Consider the following 22125-nt stretch of genomic DNA (forward strand, 5'->3'; position numbering starts at 1 on the left):
CCGGGACGAAAGCCCAGCAGCCAGCCGTCCTCTCGCCCCGGGTATAAATCCTTGCGTAATAAATTCAAATCCGTAGCAAGGCTTTGGTGGTACGCCCCTTAACAAAACAAAAGCTAAGATCTTTTCCAACAACGTAAACCAGTTTTGAAAGTTTTGTGGTTTTTAAGGTTTCTGTTGACTTAGGCAAACTGTGGGGAAGGGAGTATTTTTAACCTCTGGGAGATACTGGTCCATTCAGGACGTCCTCAAAGGCTCTTAGAGGGTGCGAGAGGACCTCCGGGAGCGCCTAATTACCAGCTGCGGAACGCCGCCTCACCTCTCCTTGGAGACTCCGCGCACGCAACGCGCATGTGCGGGCTGGGCGCGCTCCCCGCGGTCTGCGCCCTGGTGGCCACCCCTGCGCACGCGCGGGACGCCCGGGCCTCGGGCTGTTGACCCGCTCCGGTCCTGGGCGGCTTGGGCAATTGCTGGCCCGGGCCAGCTGCCCGGTGGCTGTCCCGCCGTCCGAGAGGAGCTGCGGCCTCCGGCAGCTGGAAGCCTCGGAGCAGGCGGCGGAGGGGCGCAGGCCGGGCGCGCCGCGTTTGCTGAGCCGCAGCTCGCGCTCTTGGGTCGCTGGGATTCCCCGCGCGCCTGCCGCGGGTGGGTGGGTGTTTCAACGGGATGAGCGAAAACCCTGCAAGGGTCGCGAGAGGGTGGGTCCCCTCCTGGCTCAAATTCTGTCCCAATCTGCTCTGCCGGTGGTTTGAAACGGACCCGCCAACCCGCCCGCCCCGGAGTCCGAAGTCACGCCGGGGAGCCTAAAGAGCTGCAGACCGCGGCGGCTGGAGGGGAGGAAGCGGTCCCACGAGGCCGCCTCCAAAATAACTCCCGGAGCCCGAGGAGCGCTCGGCCGCTCCAGTTTCGGGGCTCTTCCCGGACTGCGCCCCGCCCTACAGATCCACCAACTTTCCGGGAGGGGGAGGAGGGCTGCCCGTCTCCCGTCAAGCGGACTTGACAACAATTACGAAAGTTTTTAATTAGCTTCTTGTTATCATTCATTTTATTAATTTTCAGAACTCTCAGGCCATGAATTATTCAAAAGGCAAGCCAACCAGAGCGGGGCGGCCGCGCGCCCCCGCCGCACGTTCCCGGCCCGGCTCGGGCCGCGCTGCCCGCCTGCTGCCCCGGAGGGCGTGAGCCCGCCCGGCCCCGCCAGCCGCGGTGGCGCGAAGGTTTGATCAAATATTAAATAACGTAATTATTGCGACAAGGCTTGTCTCGCAGGTGGAAAAGAGGCCCCCCGTGAGAATTAGAATTCGGCAGCTATTTTTAAAAAATCAATTAAGCTTGCGGTCTCCTTTGAAATCGCCCGCGAGGACCGTGTGGCTATCATCGTGGGGCTAAGACTGCAGCGGCAATAACACCGATAAGCAGAACCATACCAGATAATAATTGTGGTCCTCACTTTTATCATCCTGCTGGCCACCAGGGCCATGGAATGGGGTGGAGAATGCTTTTAGCCAGGGACAGAAGTCACAATTCCAACTTCACGGACTAGACTATGAATGCCCATTTACGTCAAAGATGGAGCTGCGATGCTTCGCGCAGGGTTGACAGAAGAGGCCAGGGCAACAGGGCAGGGAGCAGAGGGTGCGAGCTGGACCGGTGAGTCCTGCAGTTAGGGCGCCCTGTCCTCTTTCGGCGCGGCCACGTGTAGGAACGCGACCCAGGTACTCTTAATATTACAAGAAAGTAAAAATCGATACAATCACGGCAGTGGGTGGCTACAGTTTATTTATGAGAGTGTAATCGAAGTTGAGAGCAATTTCAGAACACGCATTAAACAAAAATCTGTTTAGAAGTTAGGTGATGTGTCTTGAGGACATCATTTCTTAGACCTACAGAAGGAGCAGGACCCGGAGCTGGGACTGGGGAAAAGAAAAACTTTAAACGAATGGATGGCATAAACGTGCCAGGTTCATTTTGCTTATTATTCTTTTGCCTTTCCTACGCCACCACCGCCTGGATTTCCTGAGAAGTTGAAATGCGAACGGAACGCAATTTTCCCACTCTCTCCAACTTATTTTGAGATTATTCTTTAAAAGTACCAGAGCCACACATTTTACTACTTCCACCCACTGACTGGTGCCAGAATCCGTCTAGAGTGAAGTTCTGCTCTTCAGAACCAGAAAACTTTGAAAGGCCAACTATCCCCTCGCCGAGTGGCAAGACTTTGCACTCTCTTCAGGAGGACATTTGTTTGCTTGTTTGTTTGTGTCTTCACGGATTGCCAGTTACAGATGTCTTAGAATAGTCTTATTATTTCTTCCAGCGGCACACAGATCCACTCACCGGAAAGCAAAGCATTTCTTGTTTTGCACAGTTTCCTACTATATAAAATAGGAAACTCTGCAAAGCATGTATTCTCATCTGTTTTATTAACATAATATTTTCTTTTATTTGGTAAAGATTTTACTTAATACAAAACAAATGCTTAAGTTCTTATTACATACATTGGTCATCATTGTATAATACAAATGTATTTGCCTGTAACATTTCTGTTTGGGGCAGATTTTTTTTAAAGAAAAAAACAGCCTTTGTAAATCTTTTTTACTTGTGCATTCTCAGTTCTCCAGTAATGAAATCTGGTCATACTTTTCTATAAAATAACGTGTTTTTTTTTACAAATGCATTTTATTAAAAACTTTGATGACATTTCAAATCAAGAGCAACAGAAACAAATCAATTTTGATGGAAGAGATCTATTTTAAAAAATACCTCTAGTCCTTTTTTTTTAAAACATTAACAACTGTTTAAAATCACAGCTTTTTAAATGTACTATTCTTTTTTGAACATCAAGTGTCTTGTTTCACAGATTTGCCGGTGAAATTAAAAAGGTCTGGCTAAAATAGAATGACTTCAGAAGATATAATCCCAGCTATAAAGAAACTTTGTACATTTGGCATCTGATCTTGTCCCAGGCCACCAAGAAATAGAGAATCTCTGGTCCCTCTGGAGCAGTAGGTGGCACACTAAATGTTCCAAATGAACTGAGGCATGGACAGATCAGTGGATGGTTTTTATATTTGTTACCCTCCAAAGAAAAGTCAATTAATTATCGCATTTTTAAGTAACATTTTTAGGTTAGAACAACACAGATATAAACCTTCAAATGCCTCTGTCCCTGAACCTCAATTTAAATATTTTGAGGGTGCCTGGTTATTTATTACCTTCCACCACTCTGAAACAAGGGCTGTGGTGTAAGAGTTTCTGCAGTTAAAAAGAAAAACAAAACTTTGATAAACACAGGCAACTAATATAGAATTCATTTTATTCAGAGCACCGCTTTTCACATGAGTTATCTGAAAGTGAATTCTGATTCAGCAGAAAAATACATCATTCTCACCCCTTCCCCTCTTTTCATCCCCCTTTCAACATCCTCCCCTTCCCTGTATTTTTGGTTGAATTGAGTGTCATTTGTTGACCGGCTCTACTAGGAGTTGGCCCAGTAAAAACACAAAAATGCACCCAAATCATAAAATTGCTCTTCTTTCAGTTATGTTTTATTGGTAAGTGTACTGGGACACATCCCCCTGTTGTATTTTGGCGCACAGAAATGGTTCTGATAGAAGTGGGGAGGGGAAAGGTAATAGAGCAAGGACATAACCTAGAAGAAAGCTCAGCAGACATACATGGACAGGTAGATCAATCTGTGAGACGTCCCAGGATTAACACTGGCAGTTTGTAACCACTCTGTGAGTGTGTGCATTAAAGAAAATATTTACAATAATCTTCCTTTTTTCCTTTTCCTCTAAATACAAGAATAGGACAAGAATGTTGTGTTTTCGGTGAAAACAGGCAGTAGACTGTGAAATCACACTATCCACAAAACAGTCTATCAGAAAGCTAGCCCAGTATAGTGCTCAGTTTCAAATGCATAGGATGTTTGCGCTGCAAACAATGATATACAACGTAATTAAATAAATAATGCCTAACCAGAGTGAGACCTAATTGTGTTTCTTTCTGCACCTTTCAGAACATGCATGACTTCAGTCTTATTAAATGGCAGGTTTTTTCCTTTTCTTATTTGTTGTTTCCAATTTTTTAATTCTTATTAAAAGATGGTAAGAAACCACCTCCACAAGAGATTAAAAAGAGTATCTTGTGCACCAAGCAGGCCTGTTACCTAACCACCTTCAACTGTCTTTCTCACTTTTTTATTCATCAGCAGTTCATAAAGTTGCTTGATTATTACTATGAAATACTATACATGATTTTCTATTTGGGAGACTGATAGTGCAAATTAAAGTTCTTGCTACCCAACATTTGTCCCCAGCAATAAATTACTGTTGAATAATAATAATAATAATAATAATAATAATAATGAAACACAGTTGTTCTGCTTCCCCCACCCCCCAACATGCAGACCCTTTTGAAACAAACGGAGGCCTTTAAACCTGTCTTCCTTTCATCTGAGATTTAGTTGGTTTTTCTCACAGCCAAGCCCTGCTCCAACTGAAAGCAGAAACTTCTCAATATTTCAGTGATTTCATGTTGTCCAAGAGAGAAGGAAAGGAGACCCAGAAGGGCATGATGGAACTTGCTCTGTGGAGAAAACGGGACAGAGTATTTCCTAGTGTCTTCCACCCCAGCAGTCTACTTGAATCCATAGGAAAAAAAAAAAATCAGTAGGTAGTTTCAAATAAACCACTCAGAAAAATAAACCAAAGGGCAAGCAAGTTCTATGGGTGGGGGAAAGCTTACTTTGAAACAGTCCATCTTCTAGATCTTAGATATAACAGCAAAAATGAAAAGAGAAAAACCTTGTTAAAATTGTTTTATTTTCCTAGAATAAAATATTTATTTCGGAGGCCCTAAATTCTGCCTTTTAGTTAGCTCAAAGACTGTGCCTCTCTCCCTAAACACTCCCACCCAACGGGGACCAGGCCACAGGAGTACAGGTCGGTCACTGGAACACTTGGACTCCACCTAAACACGCAGCCACCGCCCCCCCACCCCCGTGCCCCCTTCAGCTGTGTCCCCACTCACTTTGTGGCAATGGAGAGCAGCCATCGGAGTCTCATTGGAACGGAGAAAAATAAATCAAAGAGGACATGAACGGGGTGGAGGTGAGATTTAGAGGGAAAATTAATTAAACACACAGACAGAACAACTAGCTCGCTACCCAGAATTTCTGGTTCGTTTGGTTTTCGGTTTCTGACTAAGTTTGTGTGTGTAGGGTTGGGGCGGTGGTAGTAATGGTGGTGCTCTTTTTTCTCTTCCTTAGGGGGGAATGAAGCTGCAGAATACGGCTCCCCGGAGTTAAATTTCTAAAGCACTTTTTCTTTGTTTTTGTCCTGTTCTGTTTTAGTTTGTCTTTATTTGTCTAGTTTTTGGTGGTTGGTAGGTTTGCTTTTGTACGTGGTTCCTTGGTCCCCAGGAGATTTTGATAAGTGTCTCTGGTCAAAAACAGTTCATTTCCCTACCCTTCCCGAGTCTCCCCCCACCCTAGCCCCCAGAACCATCCTGCTCCTCAAAACCCCTCCTCCAGTCTCCGCTTTCCTTCCCCTCACTGCCCGCTCACCCAAATGCTCCCCCCTTCTCCCCCGCCATCTTCTCCTGTGTCCACACGCAGCACCCCAGACCTCTAGGCTGGGGGAGGGTAAGGGCAGGGAGAGCAGAGAGGGGGCGGAGGAGATCGCGGGAGGAGGGACTCCCCAAATGCAAGCAGGTAATGGACACTCCAAATCCGGGGGGAAGCAGACCCTTCAGCTCCCGCTCGGCCCCACCCGGCACCTCCCACCCCCCTCAGTAAGTGGCGGAGAATTTCATCCGCTTCTGCTTCTGTCTCTGGTTGCAAAACCACACCCGCACCACGTTCTTTTTGAGGTCCAGTTTCTCGGCGATGGCGGCGATCTTCTCGGACGAGGGCCGGGGTTGTACGGCGAAGTAGGCCTCGAGGGAGCGCTTCTCGGGCGCGGCGATGGAAGTCCGCTTGCGCTTCTTCTCGCCGCCGTTGAAGAGCTCGGGCTTGTTCATTTTCTCGCGCTGCGCGCCCTCGGCCTCCTCGAGCCACGCCTGCAGGATGGGCTTGAGCGCGATCATGTTGTTGTGCGACAGCGTGAGCGACTCGAACCTGCAGATGGTGCTCTGGCTGAGCGAGCCCACGCCCGGGATCTTGAGGTTGGCCAGCGCCGAGCCCACGTCGGCCTGCGTCACGCCCAGCTTGATGCGCCGCTGCTTGAAGCGCTCGGCGAACGCCTCGAGCTCGCGCGGGTCCGTGTCCGAGTCGCAGATGGACGCCAGGCCCGCCGCGCCCACCACGGCCGCCGCCGCCGACGCCGCCGCCACCTGCCCGGCCGCGGCCGCCGCCGCCGCCGCCGCCGCGCCGTGGTGCGCCGCCGCCGCCACCAGCCCGGGGTGCGGCAGCCCCGACGGCATGTTCATGGCGGCCGCCGCCGCGGGGTGCGACAGGTGGCCCAGGCCGTGCATGTGCGGATGCGGGTGCGCCGAGCCGCCCAGCAGCCCGCCGCCCGGGCCGCCGCCGCCGCCCCCCGGGCCGCCGCCGCCGCCGCCGCCCCCGGGGCCGCCACCGCCTGGGCCGCCGCCGCCCCCCGGGCCACCGCCGCCCCCCGGGCCGTCGTGGGCGCCGCCGCCGCCGCCCGCCGCCCCCGCGCCGCCTGCGCCGGCCATGAGCGCGAGCGAGGGCGACGAGATGTGGTCCAGCAGGTCGCCGGGCTCCAGCGCCTGGTGGTGGTGGTGGTGGTGGTGGTGATGCGCCAGCGGCACGGTGGACGTGGACGTGCATGGCACGCTGTTCATCGTGTGGTACGTGGCGTCCGGCTTGAACGGGTGGCTCTTGCCCTGGGACACCGCGATGTCCACGGCCGCCAGCGCCTCCGCCCGCGCCAGCAGCGTTTCGTCTAGGCTGGCGAAGAGGTTGCTCTGCAGCTGCAGGCGACACAAACCAAACCAAAAAACCACAAAACCAAAAAAAGCAAAAACACAAAACAAAACCACACACAATCCGGCAAGCACAACGAGCAAAGGGCAAACACAAAGCAACCAAAATAACAACAACGGAGGTGGGGATAGTGGAGACCCGGAAAAACGGAATGGGGGACACATTGGGGACGAAACAAGGGGACAGACGAGAAGGGACGGGAGTGTGGGGAGGGGGGCAGACGCGGGAGAGAGGGGGACAGAGGAATACATTCCGGGAACGGGCGTGGGAGACGAAAAAGGAGGGGAAAAGAAGAAGAAATGGAGATGTAACTCGCAGCTGGGGACCCGTGTCACACACCCGAACACGCACAGAGACCACCTTTCCGAGGCATGAAATTAACAGAGAAAGTGAAGGGAAGTCGAGAGTCATGGCCCCAGCGCTCCCCACTATGATCGCAGGCGCCCGAGACCCGGGCAGAGGCGACGCGAACACAACATTAAGCGCCACTGTATAAAACGTGCCTCGCAGCGGGATTTCTCTAAAACTCCCTGTCCGCAAATCCCCGCACCGGGACCTGGGCACACACCAGGACCCAACATGCAGCGTCTCGGAGACGGGGAGGGGGCGGGCGCGCGGGCCGGGGCTGCGGGCGTGGGGCGCTTACCGGCGGCGTGGGCAGGCAGGCCCGCCGGATGGCCTCGGAACTGGAGTGCAGAGACGGGTACTTGTGCTCAGGGAGGGTGGGATGCATGGCAAAGTGAGGCTGCTTGCTGTTCATGGACATCATCTTGATGGCTTGGCATGTAAATCCACAAACACTCCGAAAGTCCGCGGGAAAGTGTGCACGCCGACTCCCCCGGCCTCCCTTCCGAGGCTGCTGCCGAGGTGGCTAGCGGCACGAAGGCGGCGGCCGCGCGGGGGGCTGCTGCTGCGCCTGCTGCCGCCGCTGCCGCCCGACGCTCCCTTTGACCGCGCAGAGCGCCGCGCACCGGCCTTGCGATCCCACTTCTCCGAGAGCTCTAGCCCGGCGCGCCGACGGGATGCACTCCTCTTACACCTGAGCCCCACTTCTCGCGGCCGGTCCGGGAAGCTCTCGCGAGAGCTCGCGGCCCCGCCGCGCTGACAGGCATCAACTGTCTCCGTCTGTCTGACGCGCGCTCTCCCTCTCCTCGGCGCCGTGCGTCTGCGCGCGCGCGCGCTCTCCAGGCCGCTACCGGCGCGTGGGAGCCGCTCTTATAGTGACCACCAGCAAGGACAGCGCAGGTGACGCACCTGTAGCTGCCCGGGCATGCGCATTGCACGCCTCACCTTTCCCACCTTGGGTCTGGAAAGATCAAACGGGGCAGCTATTGTCTGAGGGTAGACACCTTTTAGGCAGAGAAAGATAAAATGCTCGTAAGCCCCTCGGTGGTTTCCCTACCCCCTCCCCAACACAAGCTCTGAATATATGCACATTACTTAGGAACACCTCCTCTCCAAGATGTCTAACAAGCTGTTATATAAGGTGCACAACTGGGCATTTGTATGTTAAATTATGCCCGTGCATTCCTCTGTATACAGTATAAATAACAACACAGAAATGCAGAAGGTGCTGTCTTTTGCTGCAAGAAACTGTTTCTTTCAAGGTTTATAAATAGCTTCCTGGAGAATAATCGCGGTGACAGACATTTGTTTGAACCAGGCAGACGCTATTGATTTCCATATAATTTCATTTCCTCCGCATACTTTGTTGTTGTTGTTGTTGTGAATATAACTGTGTCAGGCACCGACAGTGACAGCCACTTAGGAGCCACAAGGAGCGTGTGCTTCCTACTTGGAAACGGCTGTTGAAATGAAATTGTGCGTTTCTCTTATTGTTTGTCTCCTTTAACCGTGTACAAACCCACATTTCAAACGAGCTCCGGGTGATCTGAGGCTTCTAGTAATCAAAAGGAAAAAATAGTTAACAGGGTGTAGATGGGATCTTTTCCTCCTCTCAGCATGCGCGCGCGTACACACACACACACACACACACACACACACACACTATATGCTGGAAACTCCAAGAAAAGGAAACTGCTTCAGAGAAAAGGGAATAAAATGTCGAAAAGAGAACTTTCTTTTCCCTTCCATCCTTTTGGTTTCTTTGCTTCTTATCTCTGTCTGTGTGTGTATATATACATATATATTTTTTTTCCTTCAAAAAGAGACAGGACCAAGCCAGTTTGTAGGAAACCATGATTAAAATATTAATTCAAACCAATTTGAAAGAATGGGCCCAAGCTCTCGTCCGGCCTTTATTTATTTACTTTTATTATTATGAAATCAAAAGCTAAGAAGAAGAATAAATCAATTAGCCAACCCGTTGTATGGCCCTTATGTGGCAGGCAGATCAAGGGCCTCCTGGGGAACCACAGTTCAGGTGCCTGTGTCCCCAGGGACGCAGCGCCTGCCGGGGGTGATAATAACAGCCCAGATGTTATCACATCTGCGGCGAGAGAGCCGGAGACCCGCGAGGGGCTGCTTATGGGAGGCAGAGATCAGATAAATAATCTTTCTGGTCTCTCCCACACCAAGGAGGTCTGTGTTTCCACCAAGTAGCAGATCTCAATTCTATAAACCTAAGTTTGCGTTCTAGCGGATTTTATCTTTTCTTTGGATAAATGCGTGCGTATTTAGCATACCACTCACTACTCAGATTCCAAGAGGAGTCCGCAGGCGTCATCCTGGCTTTTTCTTCTTTCTTTTCTCCTCTGTCTACCAACTACCCCCCCCCACGCCCCCCCACCCCTACTCCCCCACCCCCACCCCCGCCCTGCGCGCGGCTACAGCCTGAGAGGGGAGTAAGAAGTATGTTCACTTGCTGGTGCGAGAAGGAGCCGCATTTCCATCCATTACGCGGTCCCCTGGGAGTGCTAAATGCAACTTTATCTCCGTGGGGAATGGACGATGAGCAGGACAGCGCTGGAGAGGGAGAGTGAGTCCTACTGTAGTCGTCTCACCGGGTGTCCTGGCTTAACCTAATCCTTCCTGACACCCATCGTGGCGGTTCCCTGAGCTCTCCCGCGGGAGGAAGGAAGGGCCCTGCAGAGGGCGAACGCCTACATCCTGCCCTCCCCCCAGAGAAAGGCTGGCCTTTGGGGACCTCCGAAGGGTGCAGGGGGACAGAAACGAAAACAGCACAGTTTTGCGGCCAGGAGGACCCCCTGAGAGCGAAGTGGGCCCCTGAGTACCGGAAGCTCACTCGGTTTACCCTCCAATTCTGGAAAGCACGGAGACTCTTCTCCTAGCTTACCTCTCTTTGGACGACTGGAGTCCCTGCCTACCTTGGGGTGGGGCCAGACTTTTGCCCAGAATATCTCGCTTTTCCTGGGTCTAGATATATGAAGGCTGTGGATACAATCCCCTCACCGCCCTCCCTCCATGGATTCGAAGCCCATTTAGGGCACACCTGTGTCCACTATGACGCTTAACAAAGTGTTTGCCACAGAGTAAAAATGCTCTATAAAGCAATATGTGTCTAGAACGCAGGAGAAGCCAGATGGGGAGGGCCAGGGGCCAGGAGCAAAAGCCAGAAACAGTCCAACAAGCCAGGGCTAATTGGGGGCAAGCAGGAGACTCCTCTCTCCCTAAAAAGGAGATGGAGACTGGGCCAGAGGGTATGCTGTTCCCATGCAGAGCTGTAAATCTTGATTCCAGCCTTTTCTTTTTTGGAGGTCAGTTATTTCATCCCTACCTCATTAACTTTGTACCTTGCCTCTCTACCTCACATCCTTGCTGAGCACCAGTCTGGGCCAAGGTGAGACACTGGAGATCAAACGAGGTATAAAATATCTGCCCTCCAGGAGGTGGCAGTCTCTGAGAGTGGAGCAGATACAGGTGAAGAGGTGTTTATGGTACAAGTGTGACAGGTGGGATGAGAAGGAGTTGTACAGAATGTGGGGTGGAGGCCATGCTTGGAGAGTTATCCTGCAACATCCCTGCTGGGATCAGCCCCAGGCCAAAAAGTGGGGCACAGTGTCAGATCTGCTGGCAGTTTCTTGGACCTTATCAAGCCTTTCCCTAAGTACCCCAAGGCAGTGAAAGGAAAGGGTAGTGGACCAGGCTCCGGCCCACCAATATGTCACTGCTTTGTTTTCTGGGTTTGGCAAGTGCAGTAACTAGTTGGCCCCTGCCTGTGCTAATGATGCCCACATGGGGTCTGAGCCTTGGCATAGATTCCTGGGCAGGTTTTTTTTTCTCCTTCTTCTTGCTTAATGACCAACACAGATTTCCCCCCTCCCTTCATCTCATAGCTTTGCATTTTATCAAGAGGGGAATAATGAATGCACAGCTATTGATTTCCAAGGAATTTCCGCCCCCAGGGATAGGGAGTATATCATCTGGATCAGAGACACATTTCTTTCCCTCATTAATTAATTTTCTCCTCCTCCTTTGGCAGGCCCCACTTCACATTTCCTTCGGCAGTGCCTCTTTCTCGAGCTCAAGGAGCAGAGACATTCCTTGGTCGGAGTGAGGGCCTATGAGACAGTGCAAGGGCCGGCACTGTTGGGGGTGACCACTCCTCGCCTTTGACCAACCACCCCCTCCACAGCTGGGGAGAGCGCGCCTGACGGCTGCTGCCGGCTCGCGCAGCCTTTCTCCTGCCAAAGGGGCGCTGGGAAAGCTAGCGCTGGACTGAGCAGCGGCTACCTACACGCACCCCGCCTCCCGGAATTGAACCGAGTTATTTGTGCGGATTCAGGGACAGGGGTTTGGCCCTAAGGAATGTCCACTTAAGTACATGGAGGTTGTGTGTATGCAGGTGGAGGAGATCGGGCCCACCTTCCTTCCCGAACCCGAGGATCTGGCCCTACCTGCAGGCCCGGCCGCCTTGGGCTCTGGTGGCCCAAGCGGGAGCTCTGCTCCTGCCAGGCTCGGGGCGGCACGTTTCCCGCAGGCAGCCGCCGGGTTTGAAACTAGGCACACTCACCGCGGAGCTGGCGGCCCGCGTGCATGGCAAGCCCCCAGCGCCCTGAGCCGCGGCTCTAGAGGCCACGCGGGCTGTTCTAAGCAGGGCGAAGGGACAGGCAGGCGAGAAGCAGGCCCAGAGCTGAGGGTCGGTTCTTGGAAGAGGGGCTCACTTGGGCGGTCCCAGCGCCCTCTTGCTTGAACACTCTCTGTCCAAAGGATGGGACGGGTGCAGTACTGTCCCTTCCCCTCCTGGCAGACTTCTCTCTCTCTTAGCGCTACCCCTCGCGCTTCCCAGCCTGTCCCTCCCGCGGTGAGGGGACTGGGCTCCTCGCTGGCCCTGCCAGGGGCCCTCAGACCTCCCCAAGCAGCAATCGAAGCCGCGGCGCCCACCCCGCCCGGTCCTGGGCAATGGCTCTGCCCTCTGCCACCACCCAGGGCCCAGCTCAGCCCAAATCGGGGAGCCCAGAGCCACACTTTCGCTGGCCGGAGCTCGGAGATTTCCTGGAGGCCACTGTCCTCCTTTTCCACCCCGCCCTGCCAGGATCCGGGGCCGCTGGTCTCCCTTGGTCCCCAAGGCCGGGGTGGGTGGGTTATTGAGGCCCGTAGGGATGTCCTCCTGTAAGGCTCTCGGCCCCACATTCAGACTGGGTTCCAGCTGGAACCCGCGGAAGAGGTTCTTGAGTAATCCAGTGGAAAACTCACTGTTTTCTTTCTTCTGGCTGTTTAATTCAAATGCAACTCCCGTTGGGAACATTTTCCTCGATGTCGACCATGTCGCATGTCGCTTATACCCTTCCGACCCGAATGATGCTCCCAGTAAAGTTCACTGCGGGTCATCATCCCTCTGGGCGTTACATAAATAGAGATCTATGTGTGTATCTCCACCCTACTCTCTCTGTGGACTTAAAACCCGCCCAACTTGTGAAAGCCCTACGGGTGGGGCAGGACAACTAGGTCTCGGTCCTAACGGGGGCACTGCCTCCCCCGCCCACTGGTTGCCAGAACCAGTTTCGCTGTCCACGTGAACAATGTTGTAGCACTAAAACATGGCCACGGGCCTCTGTGGTTTAGGTCCCAAGAGGAGCAGAGCTGCTCCCGCCCCGCCCAGGCCCCTTCAAAACTGGAAGAGCGCGCTGCTCAGAGGCGGGGTTTCAAGGTTTCCAGGTGAAAAACAACAAAGAACAAACCAACTCTACGACAGACGCGCCCGCCGGTGACCCCACGCGATGAGATGGAAGTTCTGTCGCCTTCCCTCTCCGCAGATAGCCGCGTGCCCGCGGCTCCGTCCGGGACGCACGCAAGCCTAGGTTGGAGGGAGCTCCGCTGGCGCAAATGCACAGCAGAGGACCCCCATCCCCCCACGAGTGCAGTTCCGAGGACCGAGAGGCAGGCGCCGGTCGCTCTCCGCAGGCTCAGCTCTGCCGGCAGGAGCAGGATCCCCAAGAGGGTCCAGAAGCCGCGGAGGAAAGCGCGAAGCCGCGAGTCCAAATGCCAGAGTGCGGAGCTGGGTCCTGTCGCCCGGCTCCAGCGCTCGCCGGCGCCGCCGCCAGCCACCCCTCCACCCCGCCGCCCGCGCAAATCAAAGCCCCTTTCGAGGGACTGGGAAATAGTTGCCTTGTCATGTAACACATTGCCCTGATTTATTATAAAATTTTAACGAAATCATGCATATTTTAACAGCCTTTAATCACTGCATGAAAATTTAATTCATGGACTGTAGCGCGTTTAAATAAATGAAGTGTTAATTCATTAGGATTAATTAATTTGTTAAAGGATTGTGTGCAAGGTTAAGGTGGAAAGAAAACTCTTTTGTTGGTTTCGCGTCTTAATCGCCAGGTTACGCGAGCGGTAATAAAATGAGAGGAAATCGCAGAGCAGGTCTTTTCTGCGGCCGGGGCCCGGGCGGGACCAGCTGAGGGCGCCCTCAAGAGCGCGGGAAACTCCGGCCGGATGGGCACCGGCGACTCTGTCTTCCCGGGAGACCTGGGGGTGGGGGAGGTGGAGGGGAGAGCCGCACTGGCTGAGGGAATCCCGGAAGGCTAGGGGGTTCGCTGGAATCAGAGGGAGGAAAGGGGACTCAGAGCCGAGGCTGGCGGGCCAGACCTCACCTCCCCACCCCTAGCACGAAGATGACCCTGTGAGTGTGGCGAGGTCGCGCCTTCTGGCCCTCGGAGCGCCAAGGTTCGGCTTAATGGACAGATGATGGGCCAGCCCTGCCACCTCCTGAGCCTTCCAGCGCCCAGGGAGTCACCGTCTCGCCATGAAGCCGCCGGCCCTGGCAGCGACGGAGAGCCTAGAGTCTTGAGGAACGTTCAGAGAGGAGGCAGAGCAAAGCCAAACTGGGAAGCTCAGGCTGGAGCAACCGGGAAACCTTTCTCAACCAGGAGCCCTGCCGTTAGGGAATGGTTTCTTCAGCATCTCTTCTGAGACATCCGCTGAATAGGCGCTCCTTCCAGGATAGCAGACACTCAAAAGAGAAGTCCTCTTCCGCACCGAACTCTTATTCATCCTTAAAGACCCAATACAAATGGCACCTCCGTGAAGACGCCTGGTTTCCTTTCTGCTTCACGCTATCCCCAACAGGGACACTTCTACTCACCAATGCTGTAAGAATCAAAATGGACCAGAACTAGGTCCTCCCTCCTGTCACAGTCTCAATAAAAGCCTATATCAAATCCTTGCCCTCAGGGAGTAGATCTTAACACCTCCAAACTACAAGTGTCACACAAGGCACACACTTGGTTAATCCAACTAACATTTATTAGAGAAGTCTGCTCCCTAAGACACAGCAGAGCAAGGAGTCTACCTTATTTCAAAAAGTAGAGCTTCAGTTCAAAGTATTCTAGACTGCCTCTCTCATATAAAACTGAAGATCACCCTAGCCTGGGCTCCAGATGGGTTCTTAAATCTGCATCTTAATAGATGCTTCCTCAGTCAGAGTGGGGTTCCGAGAATTAGGCAATAAATGTTCACTATGCACTCTGAGATCATTGCTTAAAAGGTTTTTCTCTCTGCCAAGTATGATTAAAAGCTCGAGTTACATCACGATAGGCAAAGACTGTGCTGTTAGGACTCCCACCAATAAGAATGAAGGGTCTTATGAGGTTTGGGAAACCCTTCTAATCTAATAGGCCACACTCCATAAAATTCAACTGTTAATCTCAGTTTGATGTTCTCTACAAATCTCACTCACACACACAAAAGCAAGGGGGGAAAAAATCTAGTGCCTGTATTACACTTTAAATAATTGAAACTCATTCAAGTATAAGGAAACAAGAAGTTTCTCAAACATCTTAGAGTTCAAGACCAAAGTTCTTTCTTTGTTCAGTGGTACCTCTAGTTGTTTCAAACCAACGTAAGTATGAGACTTCAGGAAAACACAGCAGATTTGATATTAAGGGACTGTAAATCTTAGTCTACCATTTTGTTTTAGTCTGTTGATCCATTAGAAGAGGAAAAAGACATTTTGGATGGGAAGATTTTGAAAATTAGAAGATGAACACCAAAGGTCATGTCAGAAAAAAAAACCTAGCATCTTGTCACATTTCCTTAGCCATAGTATTTTAGAAAGATGAACAGTCAGACAAGATGGTTTTTATACAGACATGAACTGATAAGTGTCTACTTCCTTTATCACTAGTGCATCTTTTTCCAACAGATTTAGTGGGGATTTTTTTTTTTTTTTTGAGGAAGATTAGCCCTAAGCTAACAACTGCCGCCAATCCTCTTTTTGCTGAGGAAGACTGGCCCTGAGCTAACATCCGTACCCATCTTCCTCTGCTTTATATGTGGGATGCCTGCCACAGCATGGCTTGAAAGTGGTAGGTAGGTCCACACTCGGGATCCAAACTGGCAAACCCCGGGTTGCCGAAGCAGAACATGCGAACTTAACCACTGCCACTGGGCTGGCCCCTAGTGCTATTTTTAAATTCATCTAAATCTCAAGAGTTAATGTGAATCTTTATAAAATTAAAAGTGGCACACACACACAACTCCCATCATTGAGCTTCCACTTAGTAGTAGAGTTAGATCCAGGAACATAGGCAGGAATTAAGTGCTACTTGAAAAGAAACATGCTAATATTTCCAAACTACTATTTTAAAAAGAACCCTTGGAAATTTCAAAGCCATTCATTCTTTGGCCTACAAATGTGAACTCCCATGCATGGAGGAGGAAGGGTACAAACTCTGGAGTGAGAGGCCCAGCTCCAAGACATGGTTCTATTCCATTCCAGCTGTGTGACCACTAATGCTCAACACACTTGTTTGTAAACTAGGTATGACAGTTCTTGTCTCACACAGTTTGAAAAAAGGATTAGATGAGATACAGGTTAGGAAAGTACTTAGTTTCAATAAAAAGCAGTTTTTGTTTTTTTTAAAGTGTGTATATAATAGACAATTAAAAATATGTGAGACCATCATACTTGACATGACATAACAGATTATGGTAAAGAGTACAAATGAGAATGTATGATTAAAATCAGACCCTGCACAAATTATTCCCTTCAACTGAGGAATTCATAGGTTTAATTTAATATATGAAGTCCTGTGTTGGGAAGGATGGATTAGTGTCTCTGAAGCACCTGGGAAACATGCTGCTCCAATCTAGGCACTCTCACTCCGGTCAGGCATTAGTAAATCATGTTAACACTCTGGATTTCCATGGAAGAGTGCCAGTACATATTTAGATTACAAACCGACACATTCTTGGTAAAGAAGAATTACAGACAGAATAAGAGTGAAGCTCACACCTAGATTTACTCCATTAGTTCAGAAAAATTTTAGATTTTTACCCTTAATAGCATTTCAAATGTATAACTACACTGTCAAAGATAAACTGCTAAAATCTCTGAAGGTATCCATTAGCTTTAACATATCAGAAAGAGAAGACAACATACTAATACTTATTGGAAAATATATATGATAAAACAAAAATTATGCTTTATAACTAGGGGAATTTTTGGCTCTTACTACTTTTCAAAGTGGAGGACATGATTCTCCAAATCACAAAAGTGACTTGTTATACTTCTATGGTTTTGTTGAATCCTTAGAGTCTATTATAACAGGGGTCAGCAAATTTTTCTGTAAAAGGCCAAACAGTAAATATTTTAGGCTTTGTGGGCCATGTGGTCTCTGTCACAACTATTTAACTCTGCCGTTGCAGGGCAGAAGCAGCCAGAGATAACATGTAAACAAATGACTGTAGCTGGGTTCTAAGACTTTACTTAGAAACACTGAAATTTGAACTTATCATTTTCCTGTGTCACAAAATATTCTCTGGATTTTTAAAAACCACTAAAAAATGTAGAAACCATTTCTAGTTCACAGGACTTTCACAAAAACAGGTGCAGTCCAGATTTGGTCCATACGCCACAGTTTGTCAACCCCCCATAAGATCAATTAAAAATGATAAGGTTTACTTGTCTTTATAGGCTAATTCAATAGCAAGACAACATCAAGAATTACAGTGCTTATGACATCTTTTATTCAATTCACATAGAAAAGCATGCAGTATTAATGTAAGACAGTACAGTATTAATGTAAAATGTTCAGTGCACATTAGATAAACAAGTCATTAGCATACAAACCATTTTTAAAGGCCCATATAGGCACACCAAACATGTTTAGAATAATATACTTTTTCAAAGCCTAAATTAAAAATTGTGCTTAGCTCACCTACTCTCACCTCGTCAACACTTCATGAAAAAAAAATTTTGTCCTACATAAAAGATATTCTATTAGCCAACTGAAACTTCTTTTTCTTAAGTAAGGAAAACAGTGCAAGCAAGAATGCTACCACCATGCACACAGAGTTTCCACAAAGGACAGTAACATGCAAACAAGAACTTCATCACTCCAAAAACAAGCTTCCCAGGCGTGTGAGTGGATCAAGAACTTGGCAATGAGCGCTTCTGCACCTGCATATCCAGAACAATGCAGCTACCACGTTTAGGCTTCTCCAGACCCAACCGTTCTATGCCTTCCTTCCCAAGTAGGCTCAAATTCTGATTGTTAACACACACAAAAAGATAAACAAATGAAAGCTACCTGACATAAAACAAATATTTTCATATAGAAAATGTATTCTTTCATACCAGCAAAATATGAATTTTCACAAAAACTGGACAAATGTTAAAAATGCATAAAATCTAGAAAAACGTAAATGAATACTGGAGTAAGGTTAGAGTGCTATTTCTCCACCACCGCCTTGCATAAAAGTTAGGCCATAACTAAATATAAATAAAAAGGGCCAGGCAAAATAATTTCCACTCCAGGAAAAGCTTTAAAGAAACTCAAGTGTCTTATGAGCATGTGTAGACAACACTAAAGTTTTATTTAAGAAATCCAAGTCCTGAAGACAACTGAGGCTCATTAACAGGCCATTGTATCTAACAGTTAAATCAAGATTCAAGAAAACATAACATACCAAACCAGACACATATACTATTAAAAAGAAACCCTCTCCCTATCCTTTCTGGTCAAAAAGACCCCCAAATGAAAAAGAACTCTTCAAAATGAACAGAAGTATTCTGGGAACAGGATAATCCACCATTCTGATTTGACACTCAATTCAAAATTGTACAGAACTTTTATGAGGGGAAAACAGTAACTTTAAAAACTTATATTCCTCTCAGGACAAAAAACATAAATGACAGCTTTCTAATGAGTCAACTTTTAGTTGCTTTTGATGGGCTGGCATTGGAAAGACTGCTCTGGATTTTTCTTTTTGTTGATTGATTCACATTTTTATTCCTCTTTTCAGGCACAAAGGAAGTAGACCAAGGAGACTGAAGCTGGTTATGAAGACCATGCATCTCTGAGGACATCTTAAACAAAGATGACCCAAACCTTTGATCTTCAAATAGCCGGTGTGAACTGCTTAACAAAACACCCTGGGAAAACTCAGTCTGAAACAAACAGCTTGGGGGTTTGATTTCATTAGTTCCTGGGTTAGAACTGGGATGGAGTGAAAAATCTTCATTCATTTCTTGGTCAGAGGGAGAGAGGAGAAAAAAAGAAGTGGGTTTCCATTCATTTCCATTTTCTAACTGATCAGTAGTTAGAGAACCTTTGGAAAGGTTTGGCTTAGTTCTTTCTTCCAACTTATCTGATTCCTCAAGAAATTCACTGCCTTGAGACGACTTGGATAAACCATCCAAATCCACCGACTTAAAACCGTTATTGCAAGGACTCTTGCTGTTGTCTGACTCTGACATCATTGAATCCAACTCAGAGATTTTGTCAAGGTAAGCTGCGTCCATTGATGCTTCGCTGGATGTTCTTGTCCGATTCATTTCAAAAGAGCGAATAGAATTCAACCTCTTGGATAAACATGAGCCTGATTTCTCACTCAATTTTGAAGAAATTTCTCCAACAGAATTTGCTATTGTGTTCCCCTCTGAGCTTTCAAAATCCAAGCTTTGGGCATAGCTTGTGGAACAACAATCCCAAAATCCTGTCTTTGGGGAAGTAAAACAGTCTGATTTCTTTTCATTTTCACTTCTATCATCTTCTGAAGAATCTTTATTACAAACACTTGAAGAATCACAAAAATCATCAAACACCAATTTTCTGAGATGGTTTGAGTGCTTTTTGGAGCCTCCTGCTTTGACCACAGAGCTCTCTCTGTTTTCTGGAGTACTGAGCTGAAGGCAACTCAGGGACAACGGAGTACAAGGAGCTGGAAGATCATAAAGTTCTTCATCTTTGTAGGGGACACAGTCACTTGGCTTATTACCCCATTCTCTTTCCAAATAAGTATCCATACTTGTATCTGTCACATCTAACATTATTTCCACTTGTTTTTGATATAGGTCTTTGTTCTTAGAACAATTTGGTTCTGTTTTGCTGATGCCTTCCTGTCTGGCAGAACTGCTAGAAGGCTTTGCCAGGTGAGAACTCGAGGTGGATGAGCCAAGCTGCTTTCTGGCACCATCACCTTGATTCTTTGATGCCATATCCTCCTCGCTACATTTGCTCCCCTTGCCATCTGTAGAAAGTGTTCTCTGGCAAATGGAATTCATAGCTTCCTTCTCTTCACTTGAATTTTTTAGCTGTGCAATTTGAGATTCTAATTCCTCTATATACTTATCACTTCGTTCCAGGGCTTTCTTGAGGCGATTGGTTTCACGTTCATATTGTTCTACTTTGGACTGAAGAGCAGCTACTGTAAACCTTCCAAACCTGCAAGGAATGGAAGGATAGTTAAACTTACAGTTCAAGCTTTTCTCTCTCCTTTTTGAAGTTTAAGAGTGCAAATTGTCTCAGCCCATTCAAATTTCATCTAACAGTGACATTTCAGACCATTCAACAAACAGGACAAAAGCAAGGCCAGATGAAGTATCTTCAAAAAGATAATATACTTCCTCACTTATATAATAATAAGCATATGATAATAATGGCAAAGATCTAACAGAATACTTTTGTGGTCAAATCAGACTACTGGTAGCAGAGAGGCAGAAACTCGCTAATGATTTCCCTTACAAAAGCTAGCTCTATCAATTCAGCTCATATATGCATGAAGAGTTATCCCCTAAAACAATGGCAAAGATTTATGATAACATTTGAACAGTGGTCCACATCTTGAAATATTTACATTCAATCATTTTCCTATCGTACAGCAGTGTTTTACAATACATTTCTTATACAATGTCACCTTGTCAAACATAAAATGCCAATTTGAAATTCAGAAATCTTAGCAGTTCCAGCAGGGGTGGTTTTAAATACTTATTTGGACCCTTTCAATTATAGCCACCCTTGATCTGAAGCTTTTACTTGGCCTTTCTGAACACTGTGCTTTAATTCATTTCAGCTCTACTTATTTTTGGCATTTTACAACTGTATGAGACATCAATCTCATTTCTTCCAACTTTGAAATACAAAGTCAGTGCTTGTGATTCCAATATATTATACATAGGAACATTTTCACATTTTCTGAAAAAGAACATTTTGGAGAGTAACTGAAAAAGAATATATCAAAAACTCACTCCTTTTACTTGCGATTATCTTCTTTTCATTATTCCCTTAAAAACAAATACTGGGTTCAGCTGAGAAAATAATTCTTGAGCACCTACTATGGGCTGGTGGTATATGTGGAGCTGGGGAATACAAAGATCAACAAGACTGTCCCAGGTCCAAGGAACATAAAATGTCCACCTCAAATTCTAATTGACCACCAAGGAAAATTCCATTTTTCAGGAAAATGCTTCTTATGAGACAATAAACATGAGCCTTATGTTATAACCCCATGTAAAATAACTTCTCTCCACAAAAGTTCTTTTAAAGAGTCTTTTCTTAATCATCTTTTTGTGTGTGTGTGAGAGGAAGATTCACCCTGAGCTAACATCCGTTGCCAATCCTCCTCATTTTTTTGCTTAAGGAAGATTAGCCCTGAGCTAAAATCTGTGCCAATCTTACTCTACTTTGTATGTGGAATGCCTGTACAGCATGGCTGATGAGTGGAGCAGGTCCGCACCCAGAATCCGAACCTAGGAACCCCAGGCCACCAAAGCAGAGTGCGTGGAACTTTAACCACTTGGCCGTGGGGCCAACCCCTTAATCATCTGTTTGATGACTTAAATACTGACCCATTTTGAAGAATTCAGGGATTGTCTGTTGGGAGAAAGGTACTTGAGAAGCTGACTTCTAAAAATTGTTTTTATCTATGGGTTTATCTTTTTCTTTCTTTTTTCCCTAATTTTAAAAACAATTACAGTTAAGAAAATGTACTAAGTATTAAAGAAAACTATAAAGGAGAAGGAACCAACAGTAACTGCTCCTCTTAGAGTTAACCACTATATATTCTATGACTAGCACTCAATGCCCACCACCTCCTCCTAAGCTGTAGCCCAATGCAGTCTGCAGCTCACTCCCGACACGATCCCTCCTCTTGTCACTAATGGAAAAAAGCAGGGGCAAAGGTAAATATACATTCATAAAATCTTAGGGTTAAAAGGGCCTTTAAAGACATGTTACTGAATATTGATCTACTCACTGCAATTAACTGAACTCCCAGAAAGAGCACACGCCCTTCAACCTCTAAAAAAAAAAGTAAAAACCATAGGTATAACAAAAACAGCAGCTACAATAATAAACTTCCCTGTTTTAACAACAAAGTTTACTATTACGAGTATCTGGTTAAATGAATGAAGGGAGTTTTTCCCTCTTTGTTAAAGAAAAGAGTTTTGGTTTGTAAATGTAGCATTTGACACAGCTGTAGTTTCCACAAACAAATTTTAAAAAGTGGACAAAGATCCTTAAGTGCATTCA

The 22125-nt window shown here is 47.9% G+C and overlaps 2 protein-coding genes across 2 annotated transcripts in view; both read right to left on the reverse strand.

Annotated features, from left to right (window-relative positions):
• Window positions 1-3520: 3520 nt before the first annotated feature.
• On the reverse strand, window positions 3521-8106 carry POU4F1 (POU class 4 homeobox 1). Its single transcript, XM_023621714.2, has 2 exons — window positions 7590-8106; window positions 3521-6930 (listed from the first exon to the last, which is right to left on the reverse strand). Exons 1-2 carry the CDS (start codon window positions 7710-7712, stop codon window positions 5788-5790), a joined length of 1266 nt encoding a protein of 421 aa, XP_023477482.2. The 5' UTR covers window positions 7713-8106; the 3' UTR covers window positions 3521-5787.
• A 9212-nt stretch (window positions 8107-17318) lies between these two features.
• OBI1 (ORC ubiquitin ligase 1) overlaps window positions 17319-22125 on the reverse strand; it is a 37810-nt gene continuing 33003 nt past the window's right edge. The window contains exon 6 of the mRNA XM_005601293.4: window positions 17319-20040. Within this exon, the coding sequence (XP_005601350.1) occupies window positions 18525-20040 (1516 nt within the window). The 3' untranslated portion in view covers window positions 17319-18524. The remainder of the gene's footprint in view (window positions 20041-22125) is intronic.

The sequence above is a fragment of the Equus caballus genome, chromosome 17 (genome assembly GCF_041296265.1).
Source record: "Equus caballus isolate H_3958 breed thoroughbred chromosome 17, TB-T2T, whole genome shotgun sequence".
NCBI classification, from domain to species: domain Eukaryota; kingdom Metazoa; phylum Chordata; class Mammalia; order Perissodactyla; family Equidae; genus Equus; species Equus caballus.

Excerpts from the sequence above, each read along its gene's own strand:
- POU4F1 (XM_023621714.2), bottom strand. The coding sequence starts at position 7,712 with ATGATGTCCATGAACAGCAAGCAGCCTCACTTTGCCATGCATCCCACC. Across the intron at positions 6,931-7,589 it reads CCTGCCTGCCCACGCCGCCG|CTGCAGAGCAACCTCTTCGC; the intron begins GTAAGCGCCCCA and ends TGTCGCCTGCAG.